This window comes from Oncorhynchus tshawytscha, linkage group LG29, assembly GCF_018296145.1.
Source record: "Oncorhynchus tshawytscha isolate Ot180627B linkage group LG29, Otsh_v2.0, whole genome shotgun sequence".
NCBI lineage: Eukaryota > Metazoa > Chordata > Actinopteri > Salmoniformes > Salmonidae > Oncorhynchus > Oncorhynchus tshawytscha.
Window position 1 is genome coordinate 13,038,547 of NC_056457.1, and position 22,608 is coordinate 13,061,154.

A 22,608-nucleotide genomic window follows, 5' to 3' on the forward strand; every position below is an offset into this window, starting at 1 on the left:
TCATTCTATCGACAAACATTCCTTCTGTGGGATATCAGGAACAGTCACACAGAACTCAACAGGAACCTTAGATCATAGCCCAATCCATTTCTGAATCATCCCAAAGTCTTTGCTTTGCATAGCTTCCTGCAGCCAAGGGCACAATTTACCGCTGCCAGACAATGGACTCATCTCCCCCACTGAAAATGAATGGGCCTCATTCCAAGAATAGGATGACTTCACACAAACTCTTTCCAACAAACCACTTCAAGACACAACTTAATTCAAGCTGAAGAGGCAAGAATAACACCTACAGTATTGACAGTGAAATGAAAGAAATAGTCTGACCTTATATCAACGCAATATCAAAGCAAGACAACACTGAACTGTCGATACCATAGCAAAGTATTCACAACTTGTGATTTTTAAAGAGATCATATATTATGTAACAGGCTGCCAGCATATACCTGAAAGACTCACTGACGATGTGGATCAATTTCCAAAATGGTTTCTATTTAATAGTGCATTATACAACATGGCTTCCTGGTCCGGTATTTGATACACCCAGATTAAACTTGTTTAATTACAAACAGACACTTGTCTGAAAATTAATGTTGATACCGTAATCTGATTAGTCATTGTCTAATTCTATTTAGAGGGAAAAAAGCTAATGACAGGGCAAATTGACTCCTATCCATCTCAAGCTATAGTGTAATTGGGACTCGTTTCAGGAAACGAGGCTTATGTCGAGCGTCACTACTTCACAGGAGAGGCATTTGAACGTAAACGTTTTGTTTTAAAATTAAAAACATTTTTTGGGGGGGCAGAAATGCCTTCTGGAACATGTGAACTTACATGTGCTTTAATAACAAACGTATGCCATTTGTAAATACAAATACAATTGTTAAATTACGAGCGTAGTTGTTTTAGCCACGGAAAAGGTGAGGAACCTTCCTGCTAGCCATGGCTGAGATAATGGATGGGCTGAGCATGCCCGAGAGATGAGTTCGGATTGGTCTGCCATGTAGCATGCTTCTGTCTATGACATGAGCTGCTCAATATGTGTAGGTAATCCTTTCCAATGCAGCTTTTTTGAACAATATTACAAATAACTGCAAAAGTGTTGCTAATGCTCTCCACTTTCTGGAGGACCACTGAAATCAGTGGAATGACCAGTGGAAGCAGAGTATGATAGCTAAGGAGGTGGAGAAAATTCAGGCGTTTGATTGTAAATATGTGGAGAGAATCGAAAAGAGAACACACAGAAGGCTGTTGTATAAAACACCTGTCTCCAGATTACATCTTCAAACTAAGGGCAACCAAGGTATCCATGACAAGGAGGGAGAAGCGTTCATCCCTATACACGTGTAAGAGAGTCTCGCTAGCTACATTTTCAAATATCATACTTTCCTCATTTTGTCAGAAAGTAATTATCATTGCAAGTTAGCTAGCTAGCTAATGTTAGCGGGCTGGTTCGCTAGCTAACATTACATGTATGATTTGCGTAGTAATATTATTCATATCTCAGAGCCATTTGCATTGCTAGTAATAGCCTAATGTTAGCTAGCTAGCTAACATTGAACCTAGTTGGTTAGCTTTAGCTACCTGTAGATTCATGCAGGGTAGTAACATTATGTGTTAGGATTATGGTTCATTGTTTAGCTAGCTAGCTAAATGTCTAAACAAAAGATTCCACTATGCAAGTAAACATTTCACTGTACTGCCTACACCTTCTATATCCTGTGAATGTGACAAATAAATGTAGATTTTATTTGATATAGTGTGTGTTCACTAGAGATGTTAATGTGAAGAACAACATGGCCTGCACCATAGTCAAATAAGGATATAACGTTAGACCAACGAGACAGTGTCCAAGTTCTAAATTTCTTCGGTAGAAACCCCTGCTTTTATTTCGTCACACTCACAACCATAAGCTATTTTCTGTAATTAGCTTGCCATTAAACTGTAAATAATTATCTTGTTTTGAGTTTATTTTCCTGTAATAATGAATACAAATTAGCTCATGTTAAGATGTTGTCAGCTATATGATATGGTTATTATTTGAACTGGCTAGTCAGCTAATTTAACGTTAGCTAGCTAGCTACCTAATAAGCTAGAAACTAACCAACACATTGTTTAGAAAGTGGCTTTTAGTTGCCTCGTTTGCTAGATTTACAAATACTACATACATTTTTAAACAGATGGTTTACTGGTGTTAAAATACACCAGTTATGCTATTTTGGACCACCAGGCTGCTGATGTCATGCAGCCACTTTGATATATCAGCTGATGTAAGAAGGGCTATATAAATATATTTGATTTGATTAGTTGTTTTTGTGTTTATATATTTTTTTAAACGACAACGACAAGTTTGATGTCGGACGACTATAGAATGTTCATGATGTCACTGTGACAACTGTATACAGACATGTCAATAGACCTAGTATAAACCAGCCTTTAGTCTTGATATCTTTGGTTGTTTAGTACACTACCGTACTCACTCTGTTTAGCACATGGCCTCACATGTGAATCCTTACAGAGATCGGTTGGGTGTAAACAAAGAAGAGCTCTCCAGTAGGTGTATTAAAACATCCAAGGGACATTTTCTCAAAATGGGGTTACAAGTTTATCAACTTTCAAATCAGAATTACTTTCTCATTGTTCTATAGTGTATGATATACCATTTCCTAGCTCTACTTTTATCCAACGTAAAAAACACAATTTAAAATGTTGCTACATAAGACCAAATCAAGCCTGTCTGTCACAATTTTGTGTATTTTAATCATTCAAATAACTTATTTTCTTGAGGCCCAACAAGCTATGGAAAAAATTATAAGTTGATCCAAAGTCTCCCCCGACATTGTAATTTTTTCGGAAGATAACAGGCAAGACCATGTACAAGGCACAGTGTGTGTGTGTGTGTGTGTGAGCTTGTGTGTGTATGTGTGTGTGTGTGTGTGTGTGTGTGTGTGTGTGTGTGTGTGTGTATAATACTTTCAACAAAAGGCTGAGGACACCTTATCAAAAATTCAAGGTCTTACTAGTTTGGATCCCTAAAAGTCAATATAGAACTTCAACAATTTCAACAACTCAATCCCCTACCTCTAACCATACCTCAAACCATAATATAACCTATGATAAACAAACAATTCCCAAGACACACCATCCACCCCTCTTGGGCTACCTTCATATGAGCAAGATACAATTTTACTAGGGGGCATCAAACAAACTAGAATGGAACTAGTCAGCAATGATTTAGCTCTTCTCTCTACCTCTGTTTCTTAGCAACCCTACCAGCTGTGTACCATAAAGTGGGAAAATCAAGCCCAAAGGATGCTTCTCATGGCAAGGTGATAGGTCAACAGTGATCCTCTGCTCTATACCTTGCACTCTCAGGCCCCAGGGGACATACCTGCCTCAGCCCCCTAAAGCCCCGATGTCTTCTGCCCCATCTCTCAAGACAAAGAGAAGTTAAATAGTTTCTTATAGTGTGTACACTGACACATCAGTCACAAATAAAGGGTGAAGTGAAAGTGTCTGCATTTTATACTGTATTATGGAGAAAAGACTATCAAAAAAAGTACTAACAGAATATTATTTTTCTGCCACAACTAGTCCTTTAGAAGGTACACCACAATCATCATCTATTTTCATTCCCTGGATCATAGCATAATGTTGCTTCCAAACCCCCACTACCACAACATTCCCAGAGGTCCCAGGCTCCATGTAGAGCTCCCCCACTCCCATACCCTCTCCCTGGGGTAGTTCCTAGGATATGATGACCCCCCCGTCAGCTCAAATTCTCTAATCTTCTCTCCTCTTTAGCTAGCGCATGCGGCCCCTTCCACTAGCCAGCTTTGCCTCCCTGTTTGTGGTAAATGAGTGGAGATAGTGATTAGATAAGATTGGGACTGACCCCTCAGTGGAGGCATGGCATAGCACGCCGGGCTCTATGACACTAATCCATTTGAAAGGGAACCTCTAACAGAATGCTAATGAGGGAGCTAGCATGGGTATCATCCTGTGTGTGTGTGCGCGTGTGTGTGCGTGCGTGTGTTTTCTTCAAAAATGTAATGACTTTCGCTATAGGCTTAGTTATTGAAGTTTATTTGCCACCAGAGTAGGAATGATTCAGCCAAGAACTAAAGAGGGGAAAACATCTCGCATCGCAATTGGTGGTGATCAGTAAAACCCAAGTTGCAGATACACTTGTTTTCAAGTTACAGACTACATGTTGATAGAGCATGTGTACTTTGTACTTCATGAACTCAGTACAAGTCTGCTTTAGCTCAAATTTCCAGCTGCTCATCCACAGATGTTTTCCGATCTCCTGCCTATCCTTGCGCTTCTCCATTCACATGGACAAAGGCCCATAGTTGTGTGTTTGGCAGGGAAAAGTCTTCATAATACTGCCCTGAAAGCAGCCATTAAAGGAAGAAAAGGGAAATAAGTCCATCCATTAATTGGACGGTTATTCAGGCTTTCAGTTTCTGGAAACAGGCTCTAAAAATAAGCTAGACGCAGCACAAGGGTCCTGTCTGTTGTGCCCTACGATGGTCCATTTGATGTGAACGGGCGCTCTGCTTGCCCTGAGGGTTGATGGGCAAAGCACTGTAGCCACTGAAACGTGAACAGACCTATGGGAAAGGAGGACACTACCATGGTAGGAGCTCATCAACAAAGTCAGTATAATGTTTTTCAGAAGTTTGTAAAATTGCTCAGAAACTGTGATTTCTGTACACGTTCTGGTGAACACAGACAAGACACAAAATGAAAGCTTAGAGATAAAAGTTGACTCAACTAATTAGGAATAAAAGTGATACCGAATTGCATGCCTACTTAGATCACTAATTCAGCCCAGACTCCACACTGGTACTTGCAAATATTTAGTAACTCGAACACCCTGTGCACAAAACGATAATCACCGCACATAATCACTGCAATTATGTCATGTTTACCGCCGAGCATCTGTTAAGTGTAAGCACTACTCCGACAACGCCATTCCCACTTGCTTAAATATGCGTCACCAATTTTCAGTCGACACTGTGTAGTTTTGAGTCTTTAATGTATGTTTTCGCCGGCTTGCTGTGACTGCAGCTGATTCTAGGCCAGTGCACTTACCCCAGGCACAGTGCCAAGGCATAATGAGACATTTGGTTCTGAATTTCACAATCTGACAGAATCCATTAAAGCCAAGCAGGGCTGCAGATGCAGCAGCGGCGGGATCAGCCAGGCCAAAGTGATGACTTCCCATTTCCCCCACATTATATCATATATCCCCCTGCTTCTGCTTAGACAAATGACCAGATCCAACTAGGGGGGTCTGTCGGATTGTTTGCACACAGATGCCAAATTATGGCTATCCATGGCTGGCACAGTGGCACTATTGACTCAGTATACATCATTATTGAGAGGGACTTACTGTGTAATAACCAACAGCCGACCAGTGTTGAGATATTCTGACTCAAGTATTGCATGTACAGAAATGTCCAAAATGATGATTATTAAGATGATTATGTACAAGAAATCACACTACATTATTTTGGGATTATCACTGTTATTCATTTTGGAAATTCACATAAAGACTTATAAAATGCAATTCCACCAATCAATCAAAATATGTTGCATCTAGTAGTGGCCACTTTGTTTCTTTGAGTGCGAGCATACATATCATTATGGAGACACAGTAAGTTCTTCTTCATTACATAAATAGGAGGACTATCACAGCAAATTCTCCAGTATTAAATTAACACTGAGAGTGTTAAATCAACACTGAAAGAGTGGGCAATATACACACTGGAACCAGTCTTAAATTAAATTAACACAGAGTGCTGAATCAATACTGAAAGAGTGGGACCATATACACACTGGAACCAGTGTTAACTTAATACACTACTTAGTGTAAAACCTATTCAAATATTTCCCAGAGTGCCTTGCTTTTTGAGTGAATTCTAGAGTTACCAACCATAACTATAATTTTTGTGACAGATACATGGTTGTTGAATTCATTCCTTTCCAATCCTGTGGCCTTCAAAAAGTGAGTTTCTTTGTGAATGTTACTTCTTGATGCACCCATCCCGTTAGTGGGATCATTTTCGTCAACATCCGCTGAATTGCAGAGCGCCAAATTCAAATTAAATTACTAAAAATATTTAATTTTCATGAAATCACAAGTGAAATATAGCAAAACACAGTTTAGCTTGTTGTTAATCCAGATTTCAATAAAGCTTTTCGGCAAAAGCATACCAAGCGTTTATGTAAGGACATCTCTCTCAGTTGACAAAATATTACAAACAGCTAGCAGCCAAGTAGATTGGTCACGAAAGTCAGAATAGCAATAAAATTAATCGCTTACCTTTGAAGATCTTCGGATGTTTGCACTCACGAGACTCCCAGTTACACAATAAATGTTCCTTTTGTTCCATAAAGATTATTTTTTATATCCCTTTAAATGGAGTGAAGGCAGGCTATGGAACAGAGAGATTTCAGGAAAAACAACACTTCCGGGTTGAATTTTCCTCAGGTTTTCGCCTGCAATATCAGTTCTGTTATACTCACAGACAATATTTTGACAGTTTTGGAAACTTTAGAGTGTTTTCTATCCTAATCTGATTATATGCATATTCTAGATTCTGGGCCTGAGAAATAGGCCGTTTCATTTGGGTACGTTTTTCATCCAAACATCAAAATACTGCCCCCTACACTCAAGAGGTTAAAATTAAATGTATGACAATATCGCACACTGATTATTTACAGGCCACATCAAGTAAAGTTTGCAAAATTCCAGTAACTTATCCAAAATACCCAGATATCCTGGTTGAAGGACTCAAGATATCTTCCACCTGGGAGTTCTGGGAAACCTGGGAATTTCAGGAAAGCTCCCAGAATTTTGCAACCCTACCTGCAAGTCATATTTTGCTGGCTTGCAAAGTGATGTGTAAATCCTATTGGAATCCACCCAGAGTTGGCTCTCAAACAGTTGAAGCTCTTCTTCACCTACAACTTGAATTCAGAATGCCTGCCAGAGTTATGAACTTTGTGAGGATACTACATAAACCATTCAAACTGGAACAACCATTTCAGTAACGGGTCAAAAAAAAAATCTAACTAACAGATTGGATTAGTTTAGAAAAATGTATGTTATTTATCTTGTTTAGCATAAGATGTATCAATCAATGTACAAGCAAAAACACATAAAAAAAAGATTGAAATCAACCTGCAGTAGAGCATGCTTGGAAATATGATAATGACGGGCTTGGTTTTGGTTCAAAGTGACGTGTATGGGTTTCAGGCCCCTATATTAGGGAAAAACTAGGCACTCAAACTAAGGCCTTATGAAATACCTATGATATTGCATTAAATATATACATGTTTTATGATAACATTCACTTAGGTTCTCACTTGAAGTCCATAAAACAAAAAAACAAATGAACGCAAAGTTCTGACCTCAGCCACGAGGTTAGAACTTCCTGTCATGTCAGAAACAGTGTCATGACACCTAACGTGACAGTCCCTTTTGCTCCTGGGCAACATGCATCACCTCTAGGAATCAACAGATCTGATTGGTCTGCCATGCGAGGGGGTGAGAAGTTAAGGTTTGGGAGGCTACCAGGCATAAGGCAAAAATCTCAGATCCTCTTGTATCCTGAAAGATGACTAAAATGGATGAATAATTGCCCATTCTTCTTAAATACCTACAAAAGCTTCCTATTAAAAGCTGTGGACCTTGTCTCCGTTGACACTGTAGTGTTAAAATTAAGTGTTTTGTAAAACCAAAACTGGTAGCAACTGAACTGCCACCATTGCGAAGGAGACAAAACCTTCTTGCTGGAGTACTGAAACACATCATCCTGAGATGATTTGAAACATTACATGGTGTGTTGTAACAATACTTAAGTGTGTAACACCTTACCAGGAACTGGGAGCATTACCGGAAAAGGAATGAAATTAACAGTTTGTTGGGATCCTGAGTGGTGCAGTGGTCTAAGGCACTACATCTCAGTGCTAGAGGCATCACTACATACACACTGGTTCGATTCCAGGCTGTATCACAGTCGGCCGTGATTGGGAGTCCCATAGGGGGGCGCACAATTGGCCCAGCGTCGTCCGGGTTTGGCCGGCGTAGGCCATCATTGTAAATAATAATTTCTCCTTAACTGACTTGCCTAGTTAATTAAAGGTTACATTTTTTATTAAGTATGTTTTTTTGTGTGTTTTTTTTGTCAATTTCAATTTACCCCAGAATTTATGTTTACAGTGTGGCTGTGTGGTTGAGTGGGTAATATTCCAATGAGACTACAATGAAATATACCATTTTACTGCCCCGGAAGTCAGGGGTTCAATTCCCGCTTCTGCCTGTCCCACTTTGACTCCTCTGTCTTCTCCTGTTTCTAATCTGTCTAAACAAAGCATAAAGTGTAATTCCACAAAAAAAGATTCTCCATAGGCCCTTATCCTCAATCATTATTTAGGCTATAAACCATTTGTATTTCTTAACCACTTGATTGTATGAGTGACAGTTTTTTGTGTTTTGATGCTACTATTTCTACAGTCTACAAGCCTGACCGAGTGCTTGGAGGGCAATGAAAAAGGTGCTTTTATCCACTTAACTTTATCGTACTGGAGTTGTACGAGTCAGAGAAATCTCAGGTTCAACTCAGTGGCCCAGATTGACCTTCTGCACCGCTCTCATTCCAACTTTAAAAGGTCAACATTGTACAAAGAAACCAATAAAATGACTAACAAAGACTACAAATAAATAACAATAAAATGCATACCACAACCATAGTAAATACACATAATCACCGAGGCCAGTATATGCAGTATACTACATAAAGGTTTCACTGAAACTAAGGATACACATTGTGATTTGGCTTCCTATCCATAACATTACTCCAGCACTCAATGGGAGATAATGGGAGAGTCACAACTATCCTAATTCCTGCTGCTGGAACCACTTATCTAGTTCAGAGACTGTCAGGAAGTGTGTTTGTGAGTGCAGAGCCTGCAAACACATGCAGACCTGAGCAATTATCCTGCAGATGAGCGGAAAGCTGAAACCTGATTTGATTATAAGACCACGAAATTCCTCAAGAAAACAGAAATCCAGGAAATGCAAATGAGGCCCATCTGCCCAATTTGAGCTCAGGCCCTCACTGAGAGGGAGCTGTCTGCTTAAATGTGGTGCTGAAATGAGCTGTGGTTACTGGCAATTGTTGTGAGTTGCTGATACTCTAATACAGTTTAAAAGAGAGAGTCAATATATAATTAAAATTTTTAAAAAACAGCATTGTTTGATTAATGGTTCAAAAGATCACTTACTCTAATTATTGAAAAAATTATGTTTATTTTTTTCAACCTGTGTGGAATGCAATAAACTTGAGAGACAAGCAACACATGACTGAAACATGAGCTTAAAATGACAAATTCTATAAATAGATATGGATGTGTTTAACAAAACATATAAGCAATTAGAGTGACTTATTTTGACATATTATATATACATGTTTTCCTAGTGATCAGAGTGATGAAATCTTGAAAATTCTTATTCTCTAAAAAGATGGTGCAGCTAAACAATATCTATTGTTTGTTTCTCATTCAAACTGCTATACAAATACACATGAACTGCAAACACTTACCTTGCCAACATACAGCGGTTCTTCACCTGTGTACTCCTCCAGGACAAAGAATTGGTTCCATACCCAGCTGCGTTTGTGCCTGCGAAGCAGCTCCCATGGGCCTCCAGCAGTGTGCTGGACCTGGTTCTGTGTCCCAGAGGCCCCAGAGGCAGAGATCAACCCCCAGCAGCCCAGCTCCCAGAGGGGAAGCAGCAGAGCCAGGAGAGCACCTGCTCTCCACACACTTCCTGAGCCACACCACCTCATTTAGGACCCCTCCAACAAGCAACAAGCCCAGGAGAGAGAAAAATCACACAGCAGAGAAATGATAAAACCCTCAGGGCCTAATCCCACTGTCCTCCTGACCCAATGTTTTGCCAAAAAGAAAAAGAAGAAGACCGTGGATACAACCCTGAAGAAGAGAGTACTTGGATTGAAGAAAAAGGAAAAAGTCAAGCTCTGGGTATTGGAGTGGTGCTGCTGTTCATTGGTCTTGATTGTAGACAAAAGCTGTGGTAATTCCCTCCACTTTGGAGATAGAGGGTTGACATTGGGGGTAGATTGAGGGTCAATGGCGACGGGGAAGCTTGCTTCTTCACCACAGGGGTGGAGTAATTGGCACCTATCAGAACAAAGGGATGAGGAGAGCAAGAGAGAGAGAGAGAGAGAGAGAGAGAGAGAGAGAGAGAGAGAGAGAGAGAGAGAGAGAGAGAGAGAGAGAAACTGCCATCAGCGAAATTGCCTCAGTGACCGCAGTCACTTTAGACACTAAGTAATGTGCTTGCTGATGCAATGATAATTACATTTTTCAACCACTGATAAAGAAATCGAACAAAAATGAATAGACAGTAAATATGGTAAATACAATTAACATAGTATCCTTCAAGGGCCCATAAAGTTCTACGTACTTAACCTACCCTGTATATTCCCATTCCCAACTAAACCCAGATCGAGAGAGGTCAAATGTTAACAAGAATATTGGAGCAAAATGACCTGGCTTATCTATGTACACAAGAAAAGTGATTTCCACATACAGGGATAAAAATTGTGGGCAGTAGGAATAACAATTAAGTGTCGTTCGGCCTTCTTTCGTGCTGAATTCACATTACTGCAGATTTACCTTTTCCAAGGTCGTTATTTTGTCACATTTTCTTTGTAGAAGGGCACAAAGTAATACCGCTATGGCTCTCCACACAACACTAACAAGGCACCTGATCTGTTTGGCAAGCCCTCATCCACAAGATTAAAAATAAATCTGAGCTGTCAGCAACATGACGGACCGGTTCGTGTTCTGACCTCTACTCCCAGCAGTTTGTGTGTGTGAGGACTACGGAGCGCCATATGAGCATGCAACGCGATCTCTGCCTCAGTCACTCAGCCACCACCATGCTGCTGCATGGGATTGACTACCAACGACGTGCCTTTAGGAACTAGTGGAAGTAGTGAAATAGGCTTATTATGATCGACTGTTGTCTAAGCATATATCACACCACATCCCAGCGACACCACCATTGGAAAATTACCTGAGCAGTATACTGTGACTTGTTATCTAGTTGAGAGCTGAGCAGGCTTAGCCATAAAATAATGTAATGACAGTGTGAAAACACTCAAAAGTCAATCCATTCACTAGGTACATGACCAAATATCACTTGACTTACCAATTCAAGTCAGCCAGAAGAAAACTCACAAAAATCGCAAGAGGACTACTGAAATTGAAAGCGAGCTCTTAAGAAACAGAAACCGAGACTCTTGACCATGCATACATCTGTTTCCTCTCTGACCTGTCTTTTTCTCTCCTCCTATAGACTATAGGCAGATGCCTTGGCCAATGGAGATAATTACCTTGGCATGCAATGTCCTCTCTCTTCCCACACAGTCTCTATCACTCATTGTGTTTTCTCCTCTTCCTCCCTGGGAGCGAAATAAAAACAGCTAACACCACATCCTGTTGGAAGTCATTTGCTCCGCTCCACTCGTGCCTTAACGAAGTCATTATCAAGTGCTGGTAATTAACACATAGAGATAAATGATGGTATCATGCACTGCTTCAGAAGTGTTTTCATTACATAGCTGCGGCTTTATTTCAGGAGGCAAAAAGAGCAGTTACACTTCACAGAATTTAAATCAGCCTGTTTCCACCTTCACACGGTTATGCTAGTCCTGCGCAAAACTGGTATAAACTGAGATAAAGAATAGAAGGAGAAGATGAATTAGATGAAATTGCTGCCAACTCATATTTAGCGACATCAATGGTTGTTTCAGTGGAGAGATCCTCTAGCAAGAAGGTTCTCTGCAAACATTCAGACTGCAAAGAACCCTTTCCAAGAGAAAGGAATCTTTGAGTAGAAATGGTTCTCCATAGAACCATTGCTCACTTCTAAGAAACTCCCAAGAACCCCTTTTTTAAGTAAGTTAAGTACAAGTTCTTATTTACAATGACAGCCTACCCCAGACAACACTGGGCCAATTGTGTACTGCAGCTGGTCGTGAGACAGCCTGGGATTGAACCCAGGTCTGTTGTGACACCTCTAGCACTGCGATGCAGTGCCTTAGACTGCTGCGCCACTCAGGATCCCTTGGGTCCCACTTGACCCGCCAACAGACAAACATCTCAAGGTGACCTGTTTGTGTCCTGAATGTGAAAAGCCTAATGATGTACGGAATGGAATACACACACACACACACACACACACACACACACACACACACACACACACACACACACACACACACACACACACACACACACACACACACACACACACACACACACACACACACACACACACACACAGGGAGAAAGTAAATGCAAAGTTCCTGCATCCGATTTAATGGCAGGTAGTGGTAGAAAGTGGAACAGATCTGGCTGGAGGGCAGAGAGAACCAAGAGAGCCGTAGAGGCAGAGGCAGGCAGGTTGAGACTGTGGTATTGTGTTGGAGAGGATCTGCCCAGTGCAGGGTCAGGCTGAGGCGAGCAGACAAATTAATGTGTCTTATTGTGCTTAACCCAGAGCCCCACAGGACAGAACTGGGAATGAATTGTAGTGAGAGTCAAGAGCTCGCTGATGCTATATGCATCAATAAGAAACAGAAGGAGCAAGAGAGAGAGGGATGGAGAGAGGAAGAGCAGATGTTTACAACCTTCAGTGTACAGGATAAATATCTGTTTTGTTTTGCTTGAAGAATGAAGTTGTCCTTCCACCATTTGCACTTGAGGATATAACAAAAGGATATAATAAAAAGCATCACCTTACACATCGCTGACTTGGAAGGTGTTTAGCTGCTTTAAAATACCAGTAGTAAAAGGGAGAAATTAGAGTTTTGGAGATACAGTGAGAAGTAAATATTCATCTGCATCATGTACCAAGGGTCTCGGTCTCTCTCTCTTTCTCTCTCTCTCTGAGGTCTCTAATCCCATTTGCCCGCCTCACAATGGGATTAAGAGTGCTTAGTAACCAATCACTAATTTCCACCCTTTCGTATAGCTTGTAGATTTCACAGTGTCTACCGGGGCACAACAAATACACAGCAAAATTGGAAGTGTTAAACTTACTCCCTGTAGTGTTAATTCTAACACTTTTGCTGTGTGTATGCAGTATGCATCCGCTCTTAACAGAGTGAATTTAACACTTTCAAAAGTGTTAAAATGTTAACATTTAGACAGTGTTTCTGTAACCCTATACTGAGTAGAAAATGTACACTGGCTGTGTGAAATTCACAATACACAGGAGTGAAATATTAAGGATTTCACTATAAACTGGAGTAAAGCAATAGGCATTTCACTATGCACTGGAGTGAACTAATTAGTATTTTACTCTGATCTGGAATTAAATATAAAATGCACTTGCTCTACTCTGGGGTAAAAAAAATCACACAATTTCCATCTACAATGGAGTGAAATATAATGAAATGGTGTATAGTGTAAAGCCTCATTTGCATATTTCCCAGGGTCCTTTAAAAATGTTTGTGACTTTTAGAGTGGTCCGTGCTATCCGGAATCCTTGGGACTTCCCTACCCCATTGAAGTTAAAATGTAAAATGGTTAAGGTTATGGTTAAGGTAACTTCAAGGGTAAGGGTAGGAGTTAAGGTTGGGGTTAAGAGTAGGGACGTCCCAAGGATCTGGATTGCACTGACCATAATAGAGTTACCAACCATGACTGTACTTCACCAAGCGAGTCCTTAGGCAAAACTATGACAATATATGTTACATATTACAAGGTCTTATTTTGGTGTCCCCTAACAGCGGTGTCAGGAATCTCCTGGTTTATAGACCACATCTGACCTGAATGTCACATTATGCTGACTTTCAAATGAATGGATAATTCCGATTGGAATCCAGACAGATTTAGGATTGCCAACAGTTTATATTTTTATTCATCTGCATTCAGAATGACTGTAAGGACAATGGAAATTGAAAATGGAGACTACCTAAACCACTTAATCTGGAACAACAATTTTGGTAACAGGTGCAATAAATCGAACTAACTGATTGGATTAGTTTAGAAAAATAACCTATCCGCAGTAGAGCATTCTGGGAAACATGATAATGATGCTCGTGGTTTTGATGGGACTGTTTTACTCACCACAGTGTAAAACAATAACTATGCTCATTAACACCAACACAGGCTTCTTTTACACCACTAAGTGTTAATTTCACTCTTACAGTGAAATTAACTCCTGAATCAACACTAGAAATGTAACACTAAAAAGTCAATACTGGCCAGTTGTCTGTGTTAGTTCTAATCTGTAAACACTTGCATTTCACTACTCCGTCTTGGACCCCTTGTCTGATTGCTATGGGCTCGTATAAGCTCAGTAAGGTTAGTATGGGCACTGGCTTTCTGATATTCAAACAGAGAGAGGGGGTTCAAAGAAACCACTGAGACAACTCCCTATTCACGGAATAACAGAATCTTATAATTCTGATCTTTTACTGAAAACGCAAGAGCCCTAAGGAGTACAGTAGAGATGCTTGTTTTTCTATAGCTGATTTGGAGCAATATTCAACTAAGTCACTGTGAATTCTGAGGGAACAAGTGGCACTGCAGCACTCCGATCACCCAATGGCAAATCACAATCACCTATTACCATAGAATGGACTGTAAGGGTCTAGTGATAAACACTGCATAACAGACCCATCTATAGGTTCTTGGTAGAATCCTACCCCTCCTCAATTAATATTTTTTTCTAAGAGTGTAACCAAGTGGGACAACCCACAGAAAGGGTTCAGTGTGGAGGACCATTTGGACCATCTATATACACTACCGTTCAAAAGTTTGGGACCATTTAGAAATGTCCTTGTTTATGAAAGAAAAGCTAATTTTTTGTCCATCAAAATAACATAAAATTGATCAAAAATACAGTGTAGACATTGTTAATGTTGTAAATTAATATTGTAGCTGGAAACGGCAGATTTTTTATGGAATAGCTACATAGGCATACAGAGGCCCGTTATCAGCAACCATCACTCCTGTGTACCATTGGCACGTTGTGTTAGTTAATTCAAGTTTATCATTTTATAAGGCTAATTGATCATTAGAAAACTCTTTCGCAATTATGTTAGCACAGCTGAAAACTGTGTTCTGATTAAAGAAGCAATAAAACTGTCTTTCTTTCGACTATTTGAGTACCTGGAGCATCAGCATTTGTGGGTTTGATTACAGGCCCCGAGACGCTGGCAATGCCCTGGGCCAAAAGGATTTTCCAAGGGCGGGAAGAACCAAGCCCTTATGGAAGCGAGCTCACCCATAACTACCAGGTCCAGCACACACCCTGCTCACAGCATGAAACCAAAACATACACTGAACACAAATATAAACACAAAATGTAAAGCTTATTTCTCTTACATTTAGTGTACAAATTTGTTTACATCCCTATTAGTAAGCATTTGTCCTTTGCCATGATAATCCATCCACCTAACAGGTGTGGCATATCAAGAAGCTGATTCAACGGCATGATCATTACACAGGTACACCTTGCGCTGGGGACAATAAAAGACCACTCTAAAATGTGCAGTTCTGTCACATAACACAATGCCACAGATGTGAAAGGTTTTGAGGGAGCGTGCAATTGGCATGTTGACTGCAAGAATATCCACCAGAGCTGTTTCCTGTCAATTCAATGTTAATTTCTCTACCGTAAGCTGCCTCCAATGGGGTTTTAGAGAATCTGACAGAACATCCAACCGGCCTCGCAACAGCAGACCATGTGCCTGGCGTCTTGTGGGTGAGCGGTTTGCTGATGTCAACGTTGTAAACAGAATACCCCATGGTGGCGGTGGGATTGCGGTATGGGCAGGCATCAGCTACGGACAACGAACACAACTGCATTTTATCGATAGTAATTTGAATGCACAAAAATACCGTGACAAGATCCTGAGGCCCATTGTGAGGCTCATTATATTTAAGGTATCTGTGACAAAAAGATGCATATCTGTATTCCCAGTCATGTGAAATGCATAGATTAAGGCGTAATTAAATTTTTTCAATTTACTGATTTCCTCATATGACCTGTAACTCAGTAAAATCTTTGAAATTGTTGCATGTTGCTTTTATATTTTGGTTCAGTATGAATAGCGAAACGCAAAACATACAATAATCCCATCCCCACCCTCACCCCTGACTGGAGGACCTCAAACATTTATACTGTAAGTTTGTGTATATATTTACTTCAGACAGCCACAGATCTTCCATCTTCCCAGTAAATAATCATTCTACAATTTCCTCTCACAATACATCCTTCCATTCTCCCATGCTGTCTCACTAAGGACTTGAACCTCCCCATCTGCAACATTTCTGCCGAAATTGCCTGGAAAATAAAATGTTAACCCAAGAGTACAATGATATTTACTATTGAATGACTGTGGTCCTTCAAATCCCCCAGCAATACTGTTTGCAGGTCCAACCACACCCTGATATTATAGCATAACAACCATTCCTGGACTTGACTCCAAAAACAATCCACTAATGGACAGTACCAAAAGAGATCCTCTAATGATTCTGTTTCCTTGTGGCATTTTTGTAGCGAGAATTTCATATAATAGCTTAAATTGTAAAGAATGATTTGATGCATCAATTGTTGTTTTGTATATCAGTTCATAAACCCAATGCCATGGTATTGAAACATTGAAAATCTGTTCCCAACTATCTTTGATTTAATACAGGATGGTTGGCAACATTATTAGTAAAGGAGGCTGTACCTAAAAAATAGCCATAATATAGGTCTCATATGGGACAATCGTGATACTGTATGTAGGTGATTCAGTGACTTGGTCACATAAAAGTGTTTTTCTAGGAAATGTAAGGACTTTTCATTGATGTAAGCCTGCCAGTGGCTGAGAGCAGATAGCCTTTCAAATCTCTATGGGTTTTACGAAGCATCAGCCTCCAATTGCTTCGCTCCACACCTCTTAGCCTTAGTATAGCCAAAGCAATCCATCTAATGGGGTGGGTTATAGGTTTGTAATATGTACTATCACAGAAGGAGAGTGTAAGAGTACTTCTCCATAGTGGGGTAGACACACTGTAAGGAGTCCAAATTAGTATTACTGTCTGAGATGGGGAGGGGCCACAAACCTAAGAAAGCATAGGCTTGTTTTGTGAAAACTATCTCCGCAGACCTAATTAGAGGCTGGAATGAATGAATCAGTCTTCTGAATAGCAAAATGTATCAACCTGCAACGGCAGACAAACTTTTCAAAAGTCAATTTGATTAGAGAGCAAATTGATTAATTGCATCACTCCAATTAAAATTAGCTGATTGATTTGTGTTGTGCAAGAAAATGGCTGATTCATAGCAATAAAACAAATCCAATCTCAAGCAACATTAATAATTGAAATTCATTTTCAAATGATGAAAGCATTGCTTATTAATTCGCTCCTGTATTGAATGAGAATTTCCTAAATTACAGTGTGGAGAACCTGAAAAGAATATAGATGAATATGACATCTAAAGTATGAATATCATGTGGAACACACACCATAAAAATAACCCCAATCAGTCCCCACCTTAGCAAGGTCTAGGAGAATTCTGGCAGAATCGTCCGTGCGTTATGCAGTTTGCTCTGCGTATCCCATCTACCATTTTATAAAGTACCATACGTCGGTGTATCGACTGTGCAGTGACAAACGACCAATACGTTGTTGTCATCATGGTATGCAATGCCAATCATAACTTTTCATTTGATGAATTAGTAGGATGCATTTCATGCTTGATAAGTTTTAATGCATCACGTGTTTATTTCTCATTCCAGACACTGCCAAGAAAAGCAGGTTGATAGCTTTAATTGTTAGAACTTTGTTATTACCTTTTCTATTATAATGTACATTCCGTCAAATACCCCATAAGTGACCACGGTATACATACCGTAGTTCCTGGCATGCTATTCATATTCAAAGACAATACGTTCACAAAACAATTCCTAACATGAATCTGCTAAATGTGCACATACAATAGTCTACACAAATAAAGTTATTTTGAAACAACAACGCGCATGCATGTTCCAATATCGGTGCCAAAATGGAGCGTCGCATCATTCATAGCTACATTAAGCCACATTGAACTGAAGGCTAGAGACTAAGAACATCCCATAGCATATCATAAATAGGTCTGACACTTATAGCGCTCACCTCCAACTGTGTAGAGAGAAATGAGACAGCAACAGGGGAAGCGAGATATCTCAATCGAATGTTAAAAATGTTTGGCATTAAAATGTCCATGACGCACCATTCACCACAAAACCCTTGGTCAACAAACATATCAGTGAACAGCCGCTGCAGGAAAACTGTGTCCACTGCATACTGATGACAGAATTAGCGAAATATAATTTAATGTCATGAATTAACCATACGCCAACTTCGTGTCCCAGTGGAATCGTTCTCAACTGCTGCAAGCAACAACTCTGGTGGAAATGCACGTAACATAGGTTTGAATTTACTCACTTCAATTATTCGATAAAACTTACCTCGTATTGGTTAGGTCGTAAGTTATAAAAGTTTAGCTCTTTCCGTGTTGGCTACCACTAGAGGTGATGATGACAAAAAATATATGAAAAGTTTGTAATACAAACGTATTCCTGATCGTGCACAGGTGAATAGAATAACTACCACAACGCGCATTGGTGAACCGTAGAAGAGATGCAGCGCAGGAACTCCGATCCCCGAATCCCCTCCCTTTCCATCTCCATCTCCCTCTCTCTCTCTCTCTTTCCCCCTCCCTTCCTCTCTCTCTCTTTCCCTCTCCTCTCCCTCACTCTCTCTCTCTTTCCCTCTCCTCTCCCTCCCTCTCTCTCTCTTTCCCTCTCCCTCCTCTCTCTCTCTCTTTCCCTCTCCTCTCCTCTCCTCTCTCTCACTCACACACACACACACACAGACACACACACACACACACACACACACACACACACACACACACACACACACACACACACACAGACACACACACACACACACACACACACACACACACACACACACACACACACACACACACACACACACGTGCAAACAGACGAATGTGCCTTCGCTGACTGAAAATTATTCAGATGGTCCTCTCCTTCTCTCTGGCTGCACCAGAGCTGGCTCAGTTGGAGATTCCCCAGCCAGCTGCGTAGGGTCTTGGGTAGTCCCACAAACAGGCGCAAGGTACAATGCCAGGCGTGAACTGGGGCAAGACTACCAGACCAAACAAAATGATTTACAGTACAGCGACTGTAATCATGTCATGGTACCAAACTGTTACTGTAGTCTTATATACAGTACCAAGTCAGTTAGTGTAACCTAATTTACTGTACCAATTACAATTACAGCATTTTACTTTAATTATCCAGTGACATATTACTTAGTGTTCTTTGCAAGTTTTAATTTTGATATTTACATTTAGGCCTACATTTGTGTAATTTAGAGGGTGCAACTTACTAGTTGATGCATTCAACCAAGGTTGATTTAAAAAAAACAGCCATAGCAAGTAAAACGTTTCTGTACCCATTAGCCTGCTGAACATGTTGTTGTAGTTAAGCATACACTGGTCTTCAAAACAATTCTAATTACAACAAGATATCTTATGATATACTGTATCTCTGACTATCTCTGGATAATGCCAGTACCTTACTGAGATATCCCCAGTATTTTGATGACAGCTTCCGATAAATGACAATAATTTAAATGCAATGAAGCATAGTACAAGACTGTAAAAGTGACTATTAAGCAGTAATAGTTTGTTTTTACAAGGGATTGGCTGCTAGGCATGTGTACATAACAGATTATTAATGAATACTAGATATTTTATATCACTTGTACTTGTAGAGGCCTAAACAAAAGCTTCCAAACTGTCCGTGATTACAGGAGAAATCAGATAAAATGGACATGGTTAAATATTCAACGATTAAAGGTTTAAGACCTGCTACCAATCTGAGATGTTTCATATATACATTTAATTTGTAAATGTTTATGAGCCAGTGATACCACAATTTCTACAATTTGCAGTATGCTGCAGTGAATATGCAGCAAAAGAGTACCTCATTGTTGAATTGTAATGGGGGGAAAAACAAGTCAGCAATTGCATATAGTGAATATGTAATTATACATTACAGTATACTAACTGATATTTGGTGTTTATATCACTTCCATTTTAGGCCTTAACAAAGGCTTCTAAACTGACAGTGACTCCAGGGGAAACAGATAAAAAAGACATGGCTAGCCACTCAACCAATAAAGGTTTGGGACTTGCTGCCACTCTGATCTGCACTCTATATAAATTACATTGTTAGGGAACCACTACCACATATCAGTTAAAGGTCATGAACAGTCGAAATCTGGTTTTTCATTCAATTTGATGATATTTGGATGAAACCAGATCAACTTATGATGAACAAAGTATGAAAAATTACGATTGCTTCTACATTGATACGGTTTGATCATAAAGTTACTGGTCCCCTCTCCCAAGTCAAACACTTGGATTCAAGATGTGGGATTATTAACCCTTGTGTAGTCTTAACATTCTGTATACTCCCCTTGTCCTAAGGGTAAAACATGACCCGCCTTCACTAAACCCCTAAAATGATCTTGATCTTGTTCCATATCACAAAGGCATTGTATGAGGACACATCAATGATGTTATGGAAGATGACCAGGGGCCAGCGGGCAGTCATCCTCCTGCAGCTGTAAGTTCCAATCACCTTGTCCAGGTTGTCCACGCCTCCTTTGTTGTGATTATAGTCTAGGATGATGGCTGGTTTTCTCTCCTCACGATCACTGACCTCAGCCGTTTTGTGCAGTGTGCTCAGGACGACCACATTCCTGTTCCTCTTTGGGAGGTAACAAACTAGAGTGGTGGTGGGGGTGAAGGCAAACTTTGATGAGAAGGCCTCTCTCCCCCTTTTGTGAGGAGTCCAGGGGGGAGCTCAGGCTTGTTCTTTCTAACTGTGCCAACCATGGTGATCTTCCTCTTCAGGTGCTACTGGCTGAGTTCAATCAGTAGCACACATAATCTCAATTTCATTGTGTGTGTGTGTGTGTGTGTGTGTGTGTGTGTGTGTGTGTGTGTGTGTGTGTGTGTGTGTGTGTGTGTGTGTGTGTGTGTGTGTGTGTGTGTGTGTGTGTGTGTGTGTGTGTGCGTGCATGTGTCTTTGTGTGGTGTGTAAATTATTTTATAACTTCCAGGTCAAAAATGACCCTACGGCAATCTTTGTACCCTGGTGGTGTACAGTTTTCATGTAAATATGAACAAAGGTGATGTTTCACTTTTTCTAATGTTGTTGTCACTCTAGGAAAAGTCATCAAATTTCAAGTTGAAAAAATATAATTTGGGGTTTTTCTCTGCTGTTAAACATAGTGTCGGGTAATTTAAGGGGCTAGGGTGACATCACCCTAACAATCATTTGAATATACCAATGATAACATGATATTCTCTTACCTTATTTAAATAATTACCACCTTGTAACCAACATCGGAGAAGATGTGTTTGCGGAGGGGTGTGGTTTATATTCATAGGTTGCACCTCCGTCACTCGGTCGTGTCATGTCATTGTTATGAACGTTCTCAAGCCGCACTCTAGCGGTGGCGCAATAGTGGTACCCTAAAGTCATGATAAGCCCAGTCATTCTGGACAGAGGCTAACGACTGTTTAGTGTAAATTATGCTATAGTGCCTAGAGATACAATGGCATTGCTAAAGCAGTCAAATGTTCAGTAGGAATCAACTTTGCCAGCATTATCATGTCATCAAATTTACTTTAGGCAGATGGCAATGTTGTAATTAGCTAGCAAAGTTAATCAAAAATAGGTAGCAATGCTAAAGTTAGCTAGCTAATATCAGGTGACCTGCCCTCAATCTTAGCTAACTAGTTAACTTTGTACTGCATCTAATGTCAATCTGGATACATCAAAATGATGGCAAAAGGTTTTCCAACAAATTATTTTCCTCCTTTTATATTTTGCAGATGCTCTTTCCCAGAGCAATTGGGGTTACGTGCTTTGCTCAAGGGAACATCAACCTATTTTTCACCTAGTTGGCTCGGGAATTCGAACCAGCAACCTTTTGGTGGCCCAACGCTAACCACTATACTACCGGCCGCCTCCCTTTGAAAGTCATTGTATTTCCAAGCCACTGTACTGCACTTTTGATTGAATCTTCATCAGTGCTCATTGACGATGCATTGAGTAGAATGCTCATTTGTGCATCAGTACAAAACAAATGTTCAAAACAATATTGTGAGGAAACATGCAACCCATGAATAATTACATAGTTATTCTACTGGTGCCAAAAGTTGACTGCAGCAAATATTATTAAAAGTTTACACTATTCATCTATGGCAAAGATACTTATATGTCTCCCTTTTCATCTCTATCTGGTATTAGCTAGTTACTGGTTAGATAGGTCTTCAGCCAACATGGAACCAAAAGGTGGGAAGAGTCATTCAAAACTCTGACAAAGTTATCATTTCAACAGTGCTGCTGTGAACCAAGCGACACGCCAATAAAGCATATATGTGAATGTGAAGGAAAGGTCTACTGA

General features: G+C 40.1%; 1 protein-coding gene across 1 annotated transcript in view; it reads right to left on the reverse strand.

The window, feature by feature from the left end:
• LOC112227911 (cadherin-7-like) overlaps nt 1-18,780 on the reverse strand; it is a 117,988-nt gene extending 99,208 nt beyond the window's left edge. Inside the window, exons 1-2 of the mRNA XM_024392908.2 lie at nt 18,561-18,780; nt 9,618-10,218 (exon numbers count right to left, since the gene is read on the reverse strand). Coding sequence (XP_024248676.1) covers nt 9,618-9,863 — 246 coding nt within the window. The 5' untranslated portion in view covers nt 9,864-10,218; nt 18,561-18,780. The remainder of the gene's footprint in view (nt 1-9,617; nt 10,219-18,560) is intronic.
• Between the last annotated feature and the right edge of the window lie 3,828 nt (nt 18,781-22,608).